The sequence below is a fragment of the Clytia hemisphaerica genome, unplaced genomic scaffold (genome assembly GCF_902728285.1).
Source record: "Clytia hemisphaerica strain Z4C2 unplaced genomic scaffold, Clytia hemisphaerica genome assembly, whole genome shotgun sequence".
NCBI classification, from domain to species: Eukaryota; Metazoa; Cnidaria; class Hydrozoa; order Leptothecata; family Clytiidae; genus Clytia; species Clytia hemisphaerica.
In genome coordinates, this window is record NW_027103949.1 from 149,676 (window position 1) to 168,878 (window position 19,203).

The 19,203-nt window shown below is 35.4% G+C and overlaps 4 protein-coding genes across 4 annotated transcripts; all 4 read left to right on the top strand.

Moving 5' to 3' along the window:
* The first annotated feature begins 1,164 nt into the window (after positions 1-1,164).
* Positions 1,165-3,205, top strand: LOC136810033 (uncharacterized). The gene is made up of 3 exons (XM_067066602.1): positions 1,165-1,376; positions 1,490-2,028; positions 2,226-3,205. The coding sequence occupies exons 1-3, from the start codon at positions 1,171-1,173 to the stop codon at positions 3,200-3,202; spliced, it is 1,722 nt and encodes a 573-aa protein (XP_066922703.1). The 5' UTR covers positions 1,165-1,170; the 3' UTR covers positions 3,203-3,205.
* Positions 3,206-3,389: 184 nt separating this feature from the next.
* LOC136810032 (uncharacterized) lies at positions 3,390-6,831 on the top strand. Its single transcript, XM_067066601.1, has 4 exons — positions 3,390-3,455; positions 3,582-4,057; positions 4,224-4,396; positions 4,532-6,831. Exons 2-4 carry the CDS (start codon positions 3,648-3,650, stop codon positions 6,331-6,333), a joined length of 2,385 nt encoding a protein of 794 aa, XP_066922702.1. The 5' UTR covers positions 3,390-3,455; positions 3,582-3,647; the 3' UTR covers positions 6,334-6,831.
* A 662-nt stretch (positions 6,832-7,493) lies between these two features.
* On the top strand, positions 7,494-14,547 carry LOC136810035 (uncharacterized). Its single transcript, XM_067066603.1, has 13 exons — positions 7,494-7,701; positions 7,978-8,086; positions 8,267-8,345; positions 8,719-8,813; positions 9,058-9,243; positions 9,455-9,569; positions 9,854-9,932; positions 10,091-10,150; positions 10,963-11,088; positions 11,463-11,745; positions 11,985-12,069; positions 13,072-13,343; positions 14,321-14,547. The coding sequence occupies exons 1-13, from the start codon at positions 7,544-7,546 to the stop codon at positions 14,519-14,521; spliced, it is 1,848 nt and encodes a 615-aa protein (XP_066922704.1). The 5' UTR covers positions 7,494-7,543; the 3' UTR covers positions 14,522-14,547.
* Positions 14,548-15,212: 665 nt separating this feature from the next.
* LOC136810072 (toll-like receptor Tollo) lies at positions 15,213-18,705 on the top strand. The gene is made up of 3 exons (XM_067066640.1): positions 15,213-15,297; positions 15,497-15,557; positions 17,194-18,705. Exons 2-3 carry the CDS (start codon positions 15,528-15,530, stop codon positions 18,703-18,705), a joined length of 1,542 nt encoding a protein of 513 aa, XP_066922741.1. The 5' UTR covers positions 15,213-15,297; positions 15,497-15,527.
* Positions 18,706-19,203: the final 498 nt, after the last annotated feature.

Genomic DNA, 19,203 nt, shown 5'->3' on the forward strand with positions numbered 1-19,203 from the left:
GGAGTAATAAGTTTTCAAAAGACCTTCGTATTCTCCCAAACAACTTCTCCACTGCCATTTTTCTAGCAAAATTAGACTGAACTTCGGTTGATTGAAAAAGGAGTTTTTGTAAAGTTAGGCTATTAGTTTTGTAAGTAAAAACACAAGCTTTTCCATACCTATAGGTCTTAATTTTGGAGTAATAAGTTTCAAAAGACCTTCGTATTCTCCCAAACAACTTCTCCACTGCCATTTTAGTCCAGGCAATATGGGGCATGTACCCCCACCTTGGTGGTGAAAAAGGTTTATCACTATTTTTGAGTTCCAACATACCTATATTTTGAGATTCAGGATGGTTTCTGGGCTAACTAGGTGGCAATCTTGCAGGGTAAGGGGTAGAAGGGGGGTAGGTAGAAGAAATTTCGATCAAACCTGACTCCTGGGGTAGGTCACTAATTTGGTTAATTTCTTCAAAACTACTAACGATATTGTAATGAAATTTTATACATAGGTAGCAATGATATCAAATATTATTCCTGAAAATTTTCAGGTCATTTCCATAAAAAATGTGTATTTTACAGACCAGAATGTGAAATTTTCTTCCAAAAATCACCTTTTTTGTCCAAAATGGAGCAAAAAAGTTTTTTTTCAGAATTTTTTATCTTCGTAAACCGTACCAAAAGTGCTTTTTCATCAAATATAGTGCTCCAGGAGCGATTTGGGAAAGTTTCTTACATTAGGGAAAATTAGTTGATATTTTACAGACCATTCAATTTCACTGTCATTTTATTATATTTTCAAAAATAATTATACATCTCCTCAGGGCCCTCAGCTAGATGGCTTGCATTTGTCATTTTTAGCCTTCAGGTATTTCATTTGATAGTGTAAAATATAACTGAAAGCATCTCTACAAGCTTTCAGGATGTCTCAACAACTATTGTCTATTTTACAGACCAGAATGTGGAAAAAATCCTCCAAATTAGATGTTTTCGTTTTATAAAATAGCCATCTGATAAAAGTTGGTAGAATTACTCAAATAATAGCCACTCTAATGAGGGAACTACTGAGTTTGCTTTGAAGGGCCCAACTTAATGTGTAATTTACAGACCAGAACGTTTACAAACCTTTATATGATAATTAGATTTGTCCTTTACGAATTCCGATCTGTTTATATTTTTAGAATTATAAATAATGAACTGCATAATACACTATGAAAACCGAAATAATTACTCAACAATTAAGAAACTCTCGCAGAGGAACATTGAAAGAATATTGGAGGCAAAGGAGAAAAGAACGAAGCTTGGAGGTGATTTTGAGCATAAAGATCAAATTAGACAAATTCCAGACGAGATTGATGAAAATTTACATGGAATCCATCTTAACCCTTGCTATAAAAGGTAAATCCTTCGTTCAGATCTTTATTTAATAGTCCTTACCTTTGTATATGTATAATAATTTAAAACGTACAATTCGATATTGAATTGAATTCACTATCATTTTTTATCGTTAGATTTACCGTTGTCCTTGGTGACCGAAGATTCTCCGAAACAACTGATAATGTAGCTGAGCCAGTGGAAAGAAAAAGACGTCGATTGTCTAGCCCTGATACATCGGTGTCACCTGCTGATCTTTTTGGAAAGGAATGCCAATTATGCGGTAAAGAACGGGTTCAAGTAAAAGGAAGTAGAATTAAACCACACAAAATTCTAACAAGAGTCGCAGAGGCAGCCATCAAGAACGCAGCAAAGTCGAAAGATCCTGTGCACTATTTCGACATTGTAAATGTTGACCTTGTTACCAAGGACTACAAAGTGCACAACTCGTGTTATAAAAGATATATTAAACCCACAACCGTTGCGACAAAATCAAACAAATCGTCGACTTCATCAGCCAGTTCAACATCAAATGGCAACGAGGAAAAAATAGGATGTCCCTCATATGAAACTTCCAACTTCGCTGAAGTAAAGGAGTTCGTTTCCGATGTAATCTTGGGTGATCAACGTGCTGTATCAATTGCTTCCTTACACGAAATTTATGGATTAGGGATAGGTAAATATTTGCGTACTTTTCTAGAAAGTTCTAGAAAAGATATTAAAATTTTGAAATCGAATCTTTATTTTCAAATTTCACGAGATTTTCTGGTATCTTTGACTCTATTTATTTCTCACACCTTTAAGAATATTTTCAATACTCAGAACTCCTTGTGTAAAGTTCGATCGACATTGTCAATTGTCTTTTTTTTTAAGGTGACTCCCGCTATCGAAGCAAGTTGAAGCAACGTCTTAAAGCAGAATTTTCCGATAAAATATGCTTCCTATCATCTGAAGATAATAAGCCTGAAATAGTGGTCGCTACAGAATCGCTGACGTCGACAAGTCGCCTTTACCACGACCCTGAGCGAATCGTTTCGAAAGCAGGAGAGATAATCCAAGAAGCTATTCAACAAAAATTTAAAGATACACCAGAGCTTACATGGCCCCCTGATCCTGACGTTATCAATAGCCAGACATTCAAACCACCGAATATTCTATTAAAACTCATCAAAACTATATTGACTACGTCCAAAAATAGAGCTTCAAGATCAATGTCAATCGATCGGCTGACTCATTCCATTGCAGAGGATATTGTATTTTGTTGCATGAAAGGGAAAGTGTTCCAAACTAAACACTTGCTTCTTGGGCTCGGCCTGCACAATTTAACCGGATCGCGTATGGTGATTGATCTTCTTAATCGACTTGGGCATTCCATAAGCTACAATAGTGTTTGCGACATAGAAACTGCACAAGCTGAAGCGGCTCAAGAGGCAGCAAAATCAACCTCTGTGTTGCCATACCAACCAAGCTCCATCACAGCTTTGTTTGCCCATTATTGGATTGACAATTTCGATATAAAAACGGACAAAGAAATAGGAGAACGTTCCATACACACGACCCATATGATGGCTTTTCAAAACATCAAACCATCAGACAATGTCAGAAAAACACCAGCCTTATCTGTTCCAAAGCCCAAGAGTCGTAAGATATTCGTTGATGATTTAAATGTTGGAAACATCACTATCGAAAGGAAAAAATATCCATTGATCAATTTTCAACAGCAACCTGACTTATGTGACAGCTCATCTTTCGACCAAAAGTACCTCCTTTGGCTCGTATTGCGATATCAGTGTAACACTAATCAGCAGATAGCAGTATTCAAGGGCTGGAATCTCAAGCAGAACATGTAAAATTCAAAAGAAAAACCTATCAAGACCACTGAGACATACCTCCCGCCTATCAATTCCAAAGTGACCGAGTTTAGAACAATCTTACAATATCTTCAGTATCTTCAAAATCTAAGCACAACAATGAATATGAATACGTTCATGTTACGATGGATGTCGGAGCTGCCATCAACTGCTATCTAATGTTTATCCAGATTTATTCAAAAATATTCTAGTTCATCTTGGTGGTTTCCACTTCTTGAAAGAAAATTTTCAGGTATGATTATTTGATTCATGAATTTTCAATTTATTAAACTTTCTTGTATTGTCATAACATTTTAAAGGTTTTGAGCATTCGCACATTTCTATCCTTGTTTCACTTCGAATTTCATTTCACTTTAAGATACTTGGTGACTTCGTGAGAGGCACTGGCTTCAAAGACGTCATTTTTGAATCAGACCTCTGTCGTATGGGAAGTCTTGAGGGCGTTTTGGCAGGATCCCACTACAATCGTGCATGGGTCATTCACGATGCATTCTCAGAGGCACTTGAGAGATTACTGCTCAGACGTTTTCTATTTGACAAAAGTCCTCACATTCCTCACGCCTTGAGAGCAGTTAACTTTGAAATGTCAAAGCTAGATGACAAATCTTCCGAAGGCTTAGATACCTTTTTCAAGAAGTATATATCCTATCGTAAAGAAGTTTCAACAGGAACGATCGGAAACACAGCAAGATTCTGGATGATCTACCTCGATCTCATTAGAGCGCAAACGATGGCCCATACTGCCATCCAGGAGAACGACTGGAAGTCTTTCATGCACTGTTGGAAGGAATTCCTGCCGATGTACTTTATTCTAAACAAACGGAACTACGCAAGGTATGATAATCAATAAATTTGCATTAAATGTATCATGAACAATCAGCCTAACAACAAATTGATGACTAATAGGCTCAATTCTTTTTATGAAAAGGAAGGTTTAGGTTACCATCATGATATACTATACTGATTTTGTATTTTTGTATTTATCTTTGATACACAACAGGTACGGGGCTTATTACTACGAAAATATGACGAATCTCAAATCAAACTATCCTGGTGCAGAGAACGATTTATCAATAAACGGCATATCGGTTCAAGCGCAAAGTAACTACCCCATAATGACTGCCGCAGATCAGAGAGGGGAGCAGACAATTAATAGAGATGCCAAAACTACAGGTGAATATAGAAATGAATTTGAACTGTAAATGTAACATTCTAGAAAAGTATCGAAATATACCTTTTGCGTTGGCAATACTGAAGGACATGGGACCTTTTTTGCTTTATACTAAATAAACCTGTTCAAAATTATAGGTGGAGTCAAAGGATTTGCGTCCGATCAGATGAACGTACGAAAATGGTGCCTTAATCGCCTTAAGCAAGCGGACGTCATGCGAAGACTTAAAGATCTATGCGGGCTGGATGGAAAAGATACACAATACAAACCACTTCGAAAGTCTCAAGTTGCCAAGTCAGAAAAGTACGTTCAGGCCGTGACCGGGGTTTTGGATGAAAGGTTCCTGAATCCTTTTGGTGCTGATACCGACAAAGAAGAATGTGTTTACAACCTGAGTTCTGGTTTGCCGTTCAAAGGAGATGCAGATGATCTACTAAATATTAGAAAAAATGGCGAGGAGCTGTATAAAGATTTCAAAACTCAACGCTTACACTCTAATGAAAAATCGATCCATGTCAGGCTACCGAAACAAAAACCAACATTGTTTAGCCAAACGCTAAAAAAAACAAAGACAAAGAAAAGCAATTCATCTGAAGTCATAAAGGCAAACCAAAACATCTTAGGGAAACTTCTAACACTATCATCAATTATGAAGCAACCAATCGATTTTGAAAAGGCGTTATCATACCCACTTTATGATGTACCACTCAGTTTAGCTTTTCCCGATGGTACAAAGAGGTCAAACCAGAAAAGTCTCTTGCTCGATATCATTAAGGCAACAATGGAAACTAAAGACAAACTGAAAGCGAAGGACAAAACGCTGTCAGAAAGAAAGATTACCACTCTCATTGTCGATATGATTGCCCACTATCGAGTGATCTCGCAAAACCTCCCAGAGACGTTCGAAGAATGGATCAAAAAAATTCTGAGTACAATCCACAACGACGAGAGGTACGAGCGCATTGATATTGTAGCCGACACGTACAGATCTTTCAGCATCAAATCTGGGGAACGCGCAAAGAGAGGGTCGTCAGACAGAATTTTGATGAAGTCAGTAAAAGGAAAAGTCCCGAGAGACATTGACAACTTTTTTAAAAATGATGAAAATAAGATACGACTAATCGATATGACATTTGATTACATCAGAGACAATGCTGAAGAGTGTTTGAAACTCCTAAAGTGTGATAAAGTTGTCATGTCTGGAGATGGTTACTGCAATGTTCTAACCAAAACAGAATATATATCTCTTGATGAGCTTGCTAGTGACCAGGAAGAGGCTGACACTAAAGTCATTCTGCATGCCCTGAGTGTATTGTCCAACAGCCATGACAAAAAAGAATGCGTTTGTATTCGATCCCCGTCAGGCGACACTGACATCATTGTGATTGCTTTAGGTACAATAGCCGAAAGATCTAGAGTCCTCTTTGACTGTGGACCGTCTCGTCAAAAGACTTGGCTTGATTCAATAAGAATGCCAACAGATCTGCGTCAGGCATTAATTGGGTTTCATGCGTTAACAGGGAATGACTACGTCTCATCTTTCTTCAGAAAAAGTAAAGTACGTTGTTGGGAAGTCCTAAAAAACGATAACCTTGCTATTGAGGCCCTTACCAAGCTTGGAGAAGGATGGGACCTAGCTGACGAAACCATGGATGTGTTGGAAAACTACATATGCAAGATATATGGATCTACCAAGAAAACCGTAAACGAGGCTCGCTTTCAATTATTTGAAAGAAAACAGAAGAAAGGAGTAATTGTTGACTTGTCGTTGATACCGCCTTGCAGGTCAGCTCTATATCTACAGTTCGAAAGAGCCAACCATGTTGCAAGAATATGGAAGCTTTCCGGTACATCTATAATGGAGGGCGTGATTGGGACATCGATGGGGACATGGAATGGATTAGAGAGATGTTTCCTGATGACATTAGGACTTTACTAATTTCTACAGAGCATGATAGTGACGGAGAGAGCGACAGCGAAAGTGAAGAACAAGAGGAGTATGGAGAAGAAGAAAGCGATATTGAAGAATCGGATGACGACGAAAGTGACGAAGACGACGATTGTGATGTAAAAAGTGACACGGACGATGAAATTTTTGAATGAAATGGACAATAAACTCAAACATCCCTTAATTTTTATATTGCAGAGCATACGTAAATTTTCATTTTGATGTTATTCACTATAAATTTTATCAGATGGCTATTTTATAAAACGAAAACATCTAATTTGGAGGACTTTTTGCACATTCTGGTCTGTAAAATAGACAGTAGTTGTTGAGACATTCTGAAAGCTTGTAGAGGTGCTTTCAGTTATATTTTACAACATCATATGAAATATCTGAAGGTTTCTGAAGGCTAATGACAAATGCAAGCCATCTAGCTGAGGGCCCTGAGGAGATGTATAATTATTTTTGAAAATATAATAAAATGACAGTGAAATTGAATGGTCTGTAAAATATCAACTAATTTTCCCTAATGCAAGAAACTTTCCCAAATCGCTCCTGGAGCACTATATTTGATTAAAAAGCACTTTTGGTACGGTTTACGAAGAGAAAAAATTCTGAAAAAAAACTTTTTTGCTCCATTTTGGACAAAAAAGGTGATTTTTGGAAGAAAATTTCACATTCTGGTCTGTAAAATACACATTTTTTATGGAAATGACCTGAAAATTTTCAGGAATAATATTTGATATCATTGCTACCTATGTATAAAATTTCATTACAATATCGTTAGTAGTTTTGAAGAAATTAACCAAATTAGTGACCTACCCCAGGAGTCAGGTTTGATCGAAATTTCTTCTACCTACCCCCCTTCTACCCCTTACCCTGCAAGATTGCCACCTAGTTAGCCCAGAAACCATCCTGAATCTCAAAATATAGGTATGTTGGAACTCAAAAATAGTGTCAAACCTTTTTCACCACCAAGGTGGGGGTACATGCCCCATATTGCCTGGACTATTTTTCTAGCAAAATTAGACTGAACTTCAGTTGATTGAAAAAGGAGTTTTTGGAAAGTTAGCCTTTCAGTTAATGTAAGTAAACACAAGACTTTCCATACGTTCTTTAGGTCTAAATTTTGCAAAATATCATACTGCTCAACTATTATTCTATATTATTTGAATTTCTTATTTAGCCTGATTTTGCAACAAAAATGAATATCGAAACTTTATCTCCAAAGATTACTGGGCTTATCCAGAGAGTGTTACCACTTGATATGTTTACAAACGATTTATTTGAAAAGCAAATGTTTTGGAACTGTCTGGCTTTAGCATATTTTGTTTTAATGATACTAATTTACCTGAGGAGAAGGTGAGATGATCTTTTTCACTTTCAAGCGAACTCTCTGCCACATTTAAACTTTTTAAATCTCTTGTGTTTACCAGGAAGAACTTCTTGCTTTTCTGTAAAAAATTACCCTAGAAGCCTGCCCAGATTCAAATTATATAAGATACACCATTTTCAGCCATCTTTGAAAGTTTGCCCGTTGGAAGATTACTTTTCATTTATCTTACATTCTTATTATCTTACATTGGGCCAGTTTATGTTTTTGTCTATACTTATAGTGCTGTTGCCATTTCTTTTTAGGAAACTGAAAGTTGACTGTTGGTTTTGTGGTATGAAAAGCTCCATCTCAAAAGCTGATCAGTCCTGGTGGTTTTGTTCTTCATGTGAACAATTCAATGGATTCGATGAGGTATGTTTCTCTTTAAAGCCAAACATCACACTTTTTAAAATAGTTTTTACTGCTCTATGAATTTTTTATTTCAAATATTTCAATTTTAGTTTTGTCACTTCTAAACTTTTTATTAAAATAGCAATTTTATCATGTTAGATTCCTTTAAAGTAGTTGAAAAAGTTCGTTTGTTCTTCACAGGATGGTGATTATAAAAGAGAGATTCCTGATATGTTTTCTACCGCAAATTCCTGTCCTAGATTCTGCCAAATCAGTAAAGGTATGGAATGGGCCATTTTATAATTTAATTTAATTAATTATAATTTAATTTATACATATTTTGCCCCTACTATACTTAGAGCCCCAGTCGGTGGAGATGCAATGAAAAATGTCAAATTGAGAAATCTCTTGCTTTCTATTTGGTTGGGATTTTAAATGATTTTATTTATAACTCGTCCACATAGAATCGATTCAATAAACTTTATGGCCAAGAATTATCTATGTATTCGCAGAGCCAAATATAAAATTTATTCTCTTAAATGTTACTCTTTAATTTTCAATTATATAATAAATTTGATAGAATCTAATTATTCTCTATTCCTGCAATTATCATAAGGATAATTTTGTTAAAATATACGAATGTTCCCTTATAGACAAACAAACGCAGCGAAACATTATGTGTGATCAGTGTCAGCGAAACCAATTAGTCAAAATGGAAAAATTACGAGCTTTTGAACCAGTTGATGAGGTAGGTCGCAAATATCTGAATTTTTTCTTTTTTTATGTTTTTTTTGTCACAACCAGAGTGCTGAAATTAAATTTTATGATTTTTTAAGCCCCGTAGATGGACTTTAAAAGGTCCAAAAAGCCGCCCTTAAGGTTGACACATACCCACATCCTCCATTTGACTATCACATTTATAATCCAGCTATCATTGTTTTTAGTATTTAATAAGAAGTAAAAAACTCTAATTTTGTTTTCCATCTGTTCAGAGAACTTTTGAGTGGGAGGCGATGGAATATGAAGGTTACCTCAATGAACGATATGGCTTGTGTGCGATTTGTCGACTGTCTTTCAAGGATGAGATCAACCAACAGAACACTCAGATTAGAGAAATGTACAGCGAAGAATTCGAAAAACAAAAACCAAAGAGCCGTCTCAGAAAGCTGAAAAGAAAGGTATCTCTCCTGACAACTTTCGTGGAACTTTCCAATTTTTCTGTGTGGTAATTTTGTGTTTCTTTCTCCAACTGTTTGTAAGTGTCATGGTATACAGCAGCTCGCGTCTGTCAAGTCACAATGTCTATTCTGCGCCGTGACTCCTACCCCTTATTGGAGCTTTACTAAATAATGCAGTTTCTGTAAAAAGGTTTATTTTTGTACGCTTTAGAAAAACGGATTTACGATCATACGTAATTACCGAAAGCTGTTACCATTGCTCTTGTTCTTGCTATCACTTCTACCTTTGAATATCTATAAATGGAACTTGGAAATGGAAATGAAAGGTATGATTTGAAATTTGTAAAAACCTTACTTTAACTTTCTTTTCCACATTGGTATGCAACCGAGGAGTATATTATAGCCTGGGTTGCGCTGTTAAATCACCGGGTCAATTATTTAAAAGTCAAATTCAGCTAGGAGTCGATTCTACCCTAACGGTATAGTTAAATTAAACCATAACTTATATTCTTTCTACGACCTCGGTCCTGGATATTGAAACGGTAATTATGAATCGCCGGGTTTTTTAATGTGAAAATTAGGGGCATAATATTACTTTTCGTTTTTATAGAAATGCTACTATTGGTGACATCTGGCACGGCTCTGGTTTTCAATATTATTTTGTTTTTGAAACGATCAAGGTTTCACTGGTAAGTGCTGATGTAAAGCATGATGCAGGGAAATAATTTTTTGTCAATCGAATATAGAATCATTGCTTTTAAGAATTCCCGTCTCCCTTGGAATAAGATAAAGAGTGCATTTGAATTTTATTCTTTTAACTTAAACTTCATTCTCTCTTCTTGTCCAGGTTACAAGCTGTATCTTTTGTGCTGTGGTCAAATCTTTTATTCAACACATACAAAAAGAGGTATGCTTTCAAGTCTTACTTTTTTTAATTTTTTTAATGCAATTTGACCCTTTCCCTTCTTTAATTTTCTGAACGATATCCGATAAATTATTTTTCATTGAAAAAAAGAAAAAATGGTTCAGGGGAAGTATCTTTTTCAATATTTTAACAAAGTGAACTGAATTTTTCACATACATTTAGACCATGTTCAGACGTTACGGTTTCGTATCGTTCCGGTATGGTTTTTGTTATGGATCGAGAGTGTTCATATTAGTTTCGGAACGTTTCGGAGCAAGACAATCTGTTTTACTTTGCAACGTCTTCTTTTTTGACGCTTCGAATTTTGACGCTCACACTAGTTTTGGAACCGTTTCGTTTTGGAACGATTGGAAACTAAGTTATTTTGATTCCCCTTCTCCTTAGCTTTAAAATGTATTTTGACCAAAACAATCGGGCGATTTTACAAAATGCCCTCTACTATATCTATATGGGTATTCAGAATGTCTTAGTACAAATAGTGGAGAAAACATCATCCACATTGCCCGATGATGGGAGAAAAATCTCTCAAAACTTAGCCAAACGTAAATTTCGTGATCCAAGCCACGATAAACTTCCAATATGAATATCACTGGGTCGATAAACTCAAACCTATTTATTAGATTAATCAATTCAAGTATTACCTACCATTTTCTTACACGGAATTTTCCTCCCGTTCGGTGCCGTGCGAGCACAAATTTCGAGAAATTCTTTTGTTTTTTCTGCTTTGTCAGCATAAAGGCGCACCTCTTTTCTATATCATAAAAGAATATCATTAAGTTTGCTGTTCCATTTAGGTCAGTCAAAACACCATTGACATTGAAAATGACAACAGGCGTCGAACTCGCATCGTTTGTTTTACAATGCGTCAGATACATTTATCGAAAATGGAAAGAAAGAAAGTATATCAAAGGTCGAAAAAGGTATTTTTACATTCTATATCGCCTAAATAAAATTTGGAAAAAATTATTGCTTGAGATAAACTTAGGTCTTTTCAAATTCAGACTTGGCCCTGTTTTTTTGTTATTTTTTTCCTGAACTACAGTCTAATTCGAACCTCTTATATTCTAGTGGGGGGCCAAGAATTTTATTCGAATTAGAGCAAAATTCGAATAACAGAGATTATTTCATCCCCCAGCTCAGAGAGGATTAATATTTTAGTTGGAATTTTAGAAAGATTCGAATAGAAAAGGTTCGAGAGAGTTGACTGTACTAATAACATCATACGATGATTGAGCATATTCTCGGATTTCTATTCCTTATTGAAGCATTTCAAATACTTGTCTCATCTTTTCAGTAAACTGGACCGTTTAACACCGAATAAATCACGTGGTTTCTTAGATGATTCAACTATTACGTCATTCGAATCAGACTTAGGCTCCGAATACACAGCAGACGCAAAAAGCGTCGATTTATCACCAGAACGAGGCAGGGCTGTTATCACACCACATACTAACAATCGAGTCGTTGGGAATGTTGTTATGGAAACAAATATATTCGAGACAAGAAGTAGAGATCCATCACCCGAACGAAATCAACCAACAATGACATATGTTGGTGAATCGAGTAAAGCGAATAATGTGAGCTCATTTTTGTGGGAACTTTTTCTTTCCAAATGATAATTATATTGGTTCAAAATTTCAGCCAAATCAAGATCTGCATCGATAAGATTGATTCCCATGAGTTAATTTAGAAATTCTTTTCCCAAAACGTTTCCTTTAAAATAATGAATAATCAAAAGTTTTCACCAAAAAAAGTTAAAGTTATAATCATAGTTATTTTCATTAACATTTTTGGCAATTTGTTTTTGCTGCCATAGGTTGACAAACGAAAGGACGCGCCTGACTTATTACAAGGACATCTTAACGATATGTTTATCGGAAGAAAACGAGATAACACTCAAAGTAAGTATCATACAACTTCTCTGTTCATTTAGAGCGTTAGATTCCTCATTTCGGCAAACCATGAAGGCAATTTAGAGGTAATATAGATGTAGATGGAGAGAAAACGTCGCGGTAATGACCTAAATGGTCGTTCAAATATTTTATAAATCTATTCAAAGCGGATTTCCTTTGATGTACACATCATTGGAAGCAAGAAACATCAATTTATAAATTTATAAGAACAGAAAGAGGCTGTTCCGTTGATTTTGAAAAACTTAATTTTGCGGAAAATCCTTGTTAAAATATGATTTGAAATAGTTTTAACCGATGTAAGGATAATAGAATATATTAATTTCATAAGGATACATTTTTGGGCCGAAATTTTGTGAACATTGAGAGTTTCATCACGTTTTCTTTGAAGGTTTCTTATCTTAAAATCTTCACATCCAAGTGGGCAGCGGTTTTCATACTCTGACAAAAAGTTCCTAATCGTGTACGATACTAATCGTACGTACGTGTAACATGTAATTCTTTTTTAAATCCATCGATGGATTTATGAGCAGCTACCCCTAAAACTTTTGGGTATTGTGCTTATTATATGAAGTTTTTCTCGATTTTTCATGACAAGGCTAGTATCTTTCAATATACTTGTTAAAAATGAAATACCTTTTCATTCAGATTCTATTATCTTAAATATTCCGACTAGTACACGCAAAATTAATCATTTTATTCCCAAAGCAGCAAAACAGCTGTTTGCTTCCGATGATAAGTCAGAATAGAATAAAAGGCATTGACATCTATTTTTATTACCTTCATAGGCAAACCTTTATTAGGCCGGTAGGAAACGATATTGTTGTAGTAATATTTCCTATAAGAAGGTGATGATGAAATAAAGATACAATATTTTAGGAATGACTGTCTTTCAATTACCAAACTCATTGGTTTCAATTTTAATTTTGCTTTATTTTCAAATTCTCCTTCAAAACAAAGAAATGTTTTTTTTTTTCGTTTTCTCCGCCATAGCTTCAACGAGAGACGCCTCCGCCAACCACGTCGTTGCCGCCCTCAAATACAACAAAGTACGTCGTACTGAAAGTATGCCATCCTTGGCCAAACAACCATTGATTCGGCCGGCTACATTTTTATACAGTGGATCATCTCGAAGTGAAACCACGGAAATGGAACGAAATAATAACGAAATAGTTTGCAAACGAGAACAACCGGTGACAAATGATTCGAATATAAACGAAGTAGTTTCGCAAAGGGAAACCCTTCGACCTGATCCCGACTTCTTGGTAAGTTTAACTTGAAGAAGGGCTGTGAAATGATTCACACAGGCTCATTTAGAACTTTCTAAACAAGATGATGCTATTTACTATTAGAAATGGCCAAACATCTCTTAAGGTGACACCAATTTGATCGGTTGTTTTACGGGCCCGACCCACCCTAAAATTCCAAAAATCGAAATAAAAATTAAATTGATTTTGGCAGTATATTTTTATTTTCATTGCTTAACAAATTCCCAATTTTGTAGTTTTTCCAAGGTTTTGAGAATTTCATGTTCAATTTTTCATGTTATCCATGAACTCGATAGATAGATAGATAGATAGATGGATACACAAAGTCTTTTTATTTTCTTTTTCGCATTTTTGTCAAGATGTAGTAGTAGTTTTTGCTGCCTTTTTAGGAGATTTTATTGGTCAACCGACCGACGGACCCTCTTTTTTGAGTAGCTTGGCCCATAAAACAACAAGTTAAATTGGCCTCGCCTAAAGTGAACTTTGATCACGAAAAAAAGCTTTTCAGTGAGTTTTAAAGATCACAACATTCTAAGGAAAGGTCAAAATGTTACAGTAATGTTTCTTAAGACCTCTTTGTGTTCATTAGCTGACCCCAACAGCATTTATCAGAAAGTATTGGGCTTTTCCAGAAAAAAAATCGTGCACCCCCTGTTGAGGAGGTCAATTTCTGTTCCAAGGGGGTAAGGTTTGAAAATTTGCAAAAATTCGGAATTCAAGAGGGGTATGATCCTAAATTGCCTGAATTACAAAAAGTTGGACCTCCTCAACAGGGGGTGCACGGTTTTTTTCTGGAAAAGCCCACTTGGCTTTGGGAAAAGCTTAAGGGAAATCCTCTCAAGTAATACCAGTCTGAGTTGATGAAAAATAAGACAATTCTTTATGCAAATCATTAATTAGATAATTGGTGACTCGAGAAAATCCTTTCTTTTCTATGAATTGAATGTTGAGAATTGATTTCATTATTTTTTCAGGTTTCCCAACAAAGAGAGACGATATCTAACCTGCAAACAGACTCTCTTGGATCACAATTTGTAGAAACTGATCAGAAAACAGCAAAAACTTTTCCATGGAAATTTGTTTTCATGACGATTTTCTTGTTGAGTGTGGTGGTTAATGGTGTATTTTGTACTTTTTTATACGTGAAAAATGAAAATTTGTTGAATTTTTTTTAATGGCAGATAACTTTTAAAACATTGATACATGGCCTCCCGTTCTTTACTATTCGAGCACTCTTATGGCATTGATTTACCGCACTTGTTTTGAATTTTTTCTAACTCTTAAGATGACTTTGTTAACAATTTTTCCTGTTTGGTTCTTGTCTCTTGTAAAAAATATGTCAAGTGTCATTGAATTTTTTGCCAGAAATTGAGAAATAATGAAACCAAGTCCAATCTAATTTTGAGATCTTGAGAATTTCGAAAGTCTCTTTGTGAGTCATCGAGACTGAATAATCATTTACTATTTAGCCCTCAAAGGATCATTTAAAACAGTTAAATAGCTGTTCCATTAGGGTCAGGAAGGGGAAAACCTTTAATGAGACGATCTCACGAAAAGTTATACCCTGTCAGTAAGTATTAGTTGTTAAACATTCCTGTTTGTTTATTGAAGTAATATTTACTTTACGCCAAATGCATCTTTAGTTTGTTTACAGAATTTAGAGAAAACACACTTTTGTAAATGGGTTGCAGTAAGCATGTGTTGTACATTTGGTAACAGCTTTTGGCAATCTTTCAACTCTCGCAGTAAACATTAGGATCATTTTGATTGATTTTAGGCATATCAGACTCATTGATCACTTGACCATGAGCATGAACCATAGTAGTTTGTTAATCCCTATTTTTCCTTTTTCAGCTAGAAGTTCATGTTTCAGAAAACGGGAAAAACACTTTGGCCAGATCACTATAAGTTGAATTAATTTGGAAAGCCAATACGATTTCAGTTAAAGAAGGTACAGTATGCTTTTGTTTATTGGTTTAATAGAATTTTTCAATTAGCTAATTTTTGTCCAAAATTTACGTTTTCCAGCAAATTTATGTAAAAGTGAAAAATGAAAAAAAATCTTTCGCAGCAAAATTAAGATTCTACCTACACAATAGAAAACCTTATTTCAAACTTTTAGCAACAATTTGAATTTACTTTTACTTTAGAACACTTTCGTCCAATAACCTCGAAACGAAGATGATCACTTTGTCTTGGAAAGAGTTCACAGTAAGTTTGATTCAATTTTTTCTGGCGTGGACGGACAGAATCTATATTAATTAACCTTTATGATTCTTATCATTGCTTGGTTGCTACCGGGAGGCAAGGGGTGGTGGGATTTGCCCAATAGTTTTTTGAGAAAGTCTTTTTTATGAATTTTCTGATAAATTACTAATTTTTTATTCTATTTCTCCAAATAAAACTTCATTTTGATTTTCATTAAAAATTGCTTTCTTTTCAAATTTGACTTTGCCTATCTGTTACTTTAGGCGTACAAATTTTCGCGAGCAGAAACTTTAGTAATTTTCGCAAATTTTGGGAAATTTTCATTCGAAAATTCTCATTTATATCCAACGATTCACAAAAGTTTATCCTCGCGATATTTTTTCCTCAAATTTGCGAAAGTAATTGTAGTTAATTTTCGCGATTTTTCGATCTCGCGAAAGTTTCTACTCGCAAAAGTTTGTACGCCTAAAGTAGTTTTTGATGATACAAAATGTATCAATGATAGAAATGAGTCTTTGTTTTCTTTCTTTTCATTGTAACGTGAAACTTTTCACCGGAAAGGCTTTCTGGCTTATTTCCAAATAAAAGTAACAAAAGTCAATAAAAACAGTTAATCCTGAGTTCGGTTTACTCAACTCACAAGATTCTCCAAATGAAAATTATCTGAATCTTCCTGATCTAATCCAAATACGACTTATGGTGACAGGGAGGCATTAATGTAAAACAAACTTCGTAATTCAAACCCAGTCGCCTTCTCTTATCGATATGCAAATATTTCGCAAGATTTGTTTAGATCTTAATGTCAAAGTGAGCTACCCGATAAAGCCCACGGAAAATTAAGGCCGGTCTACTTTTGCGCAAAATGAGCGAAAACTTTTTAACGTTTTTGTAAGGTCGTTTGAAAAGTAAAGCAATTCCACTTTCGCTCGAAACTTTTTTAACGATGAAACCTTTTCTACAGGCAAAAACCTTTAACAAAAGGTTTTTGCTCATTTTTGCGGGAAAGTGGAGACCGCCCTTTAAAGCAACAATCAGTCGAATTTGGGACGTTATCACGTGGGACAAAATACGCAGAGATTTTTTTGGAAAGGGGATAAAAAAAGCACACTCGTCAACATTTCCTCGCTTCGTAACTCCTATTTGAACATGCTCTTTGACATGACAAATCAGGGTTTGGATTAATGACAGATAAGTTAACTGCTAGTCTACTTAAATTGATTGAACTGCGTAGTTATACTTTTGATACTTCTGAGTACATCTCGAACGATCAATTGGGCTTTCCAGAAAAAAATATCCCCAATTTTCAATCCAGTCAATTTTCTTCCCAATCGGGTAAGGTCTGAAATTTGGTGTAATACTATACTATAGGGGTGTACAAAAATCCCTTCAAAATAACTGGAGCATCCAGGGTATTAAACTATTTTCATTTGGATCCAAAATGGATGTGCCAAAAAGTACGACCTCCTTAACATATGTTTTTTTCTAAAGCCCTTACAGTAACAGAAATCTTTTTTAATGCCATTTAATTTGTTTCTTGGAATAAGATAGCGTATAATGAAAAATGAAAAATGAAAAATGAAAAAAAAATAGACTTGAAAACCTTTGAATCACCATCAATATTTCATTTATTCAACTTTAGATACTCGTCTTATTGTCGCTTGGTCATTTTCGGACAATATTTGCGGACACTACATGTTCAATGAAGACCAGATGCCAAATAACCGAGACAAGCAGTGGTGACAAAGTCAATGTAGACTGCAGTAACAAAAACATAAACGACTCGTGTCTATACCGAATCCTATCCACCTACTCAAACATCTCACAAGTCGAAGACTTAAACCTATCCAAGAACAGATTATCTAAATTCATCATTAATAACAATCCAATCCGAACGGTTCTACAAAGCCTATTATACTTGAACTTGAGCAAAAATAGTTTTACAACAACCCCATCATTGCTTACTGAGCAGATGCCACAACTTTTGGAGCTCGACCTCAGCTACAACAAACTCCATAACATATCGAGTCGTGATTTCTTAAACACCACAGGATTTCGAACCGGTATCCCATCTCTGATGATCCTACATCTTAACCATAACCGAATCTCAACGCTCCACGATCAACCTTTCATCCAAGGATTCCAAAATCTCCAACGACTCTTCCTAAACAATAATCTTTTCGATTTTTCAGATTCCTGGCAACTAGAAGGATTATCCAAGCTCATTATTTTAGATCTTTCCTATAACCACATCGCAAGACTCGATACTCAAACATTAACTTTCTCCAAACAGCTTTCCTTCTTGTATCTTCATCACAATCAGATCCAAGATCTGTGGTCCCTGACTTTCGTAGAGTTCAGACAAATGAGTTATTTATCCTTATCTCACAACAATATCACAAGAATACATAATTATGCAATCTCCAAAAGCCTCATAGAAACACTTGATTTAAGTCATAATAGAATCAATATCATCCCACTTGAATCTTTCATGGATACTGATATCTATAAACTGTATTTGGGTCACAATCCCTTGAAGTGCGATTGCAAACTTAGGAAAGTTTTGGACATAACAGTTAATCAGTATGTTGAGGGAACCTGTACTACCGACAATCTTTTCAACAAATTAAACAACATCACTGACACTTTGTTGGAGATCAAATGCGATGCTTGCCAAATCATTGATTGTCAAATCCACGAAAAATGCATCATTGTGCAATCTGATGTCTTCCCCAAAAAACCGACTCCGAAATGTGTTTGCAGGTATGGAAAACTACCAGATGGCGGATGTGATCCTTTGCCTCGATGTAATCTTGAATGTCAAAACAACGCTTCGTGTATTGTAAGTACGGCTGCAACATCCAAGTGTGTTTGTACAGCTAATTTTACTGGGAAACTATGTGAATCTCATTTTAATGGTAGCCTAACAACGTCATCGCCTACCGCCCGTAATACACAACGTCCGGGCGTGACGCCTCTGAGGAAACACTCACCCTTAAGTACAGGTGTGATTGTGGTTGTCAGTCTTGTTTCAGTAGTTATTGGATTAATTTTTGGAGTTTATCTTTACCGAAGAATCACTCTTGGTGCTAAGGTGCCCCATAAACAATATAAACCATTTTTCATCAGAGGTGACGATCTTCTGAAAGGATGAACCAAATATTGGTTTGATTGGAAACCTGGAACAATCGCAAAATTGATGATTCGATATTGGAATGATTTTGAATCGGGCGTTCTCTTTCGATGCTTTCACTTGCCAGAATAGTAAATACTTGATATAGTGAATGAAAGTTTGATTGATCAGAAACTGGAAGTAGGATAGTTTGTCTAGGAGTATTTAAATAGCATACCGTAGCGAATCTAAAAATAGACATTGATTTTTCTGTTTGACCGAAATTCAATCCCGTCAACCTTTGCGTTAATTATGCTTGCACGCAAATTACACTCAATTACAAAGAAAAAGTAATAAATTTCACGACTTTTGAATTAAAACAAAAAAGGATTGTGGGATTGAATTTCGGTCAAATGAGAGAAGTAATAATCGTGTGACGTTTGCACGACGAAGCGCTATTCAATCGATGGATATAGGTTGAAAAAATATAAATTGATGTTAAAAAAGGCCCTGATATTATTTGTTACAAAAGAAGAAGAG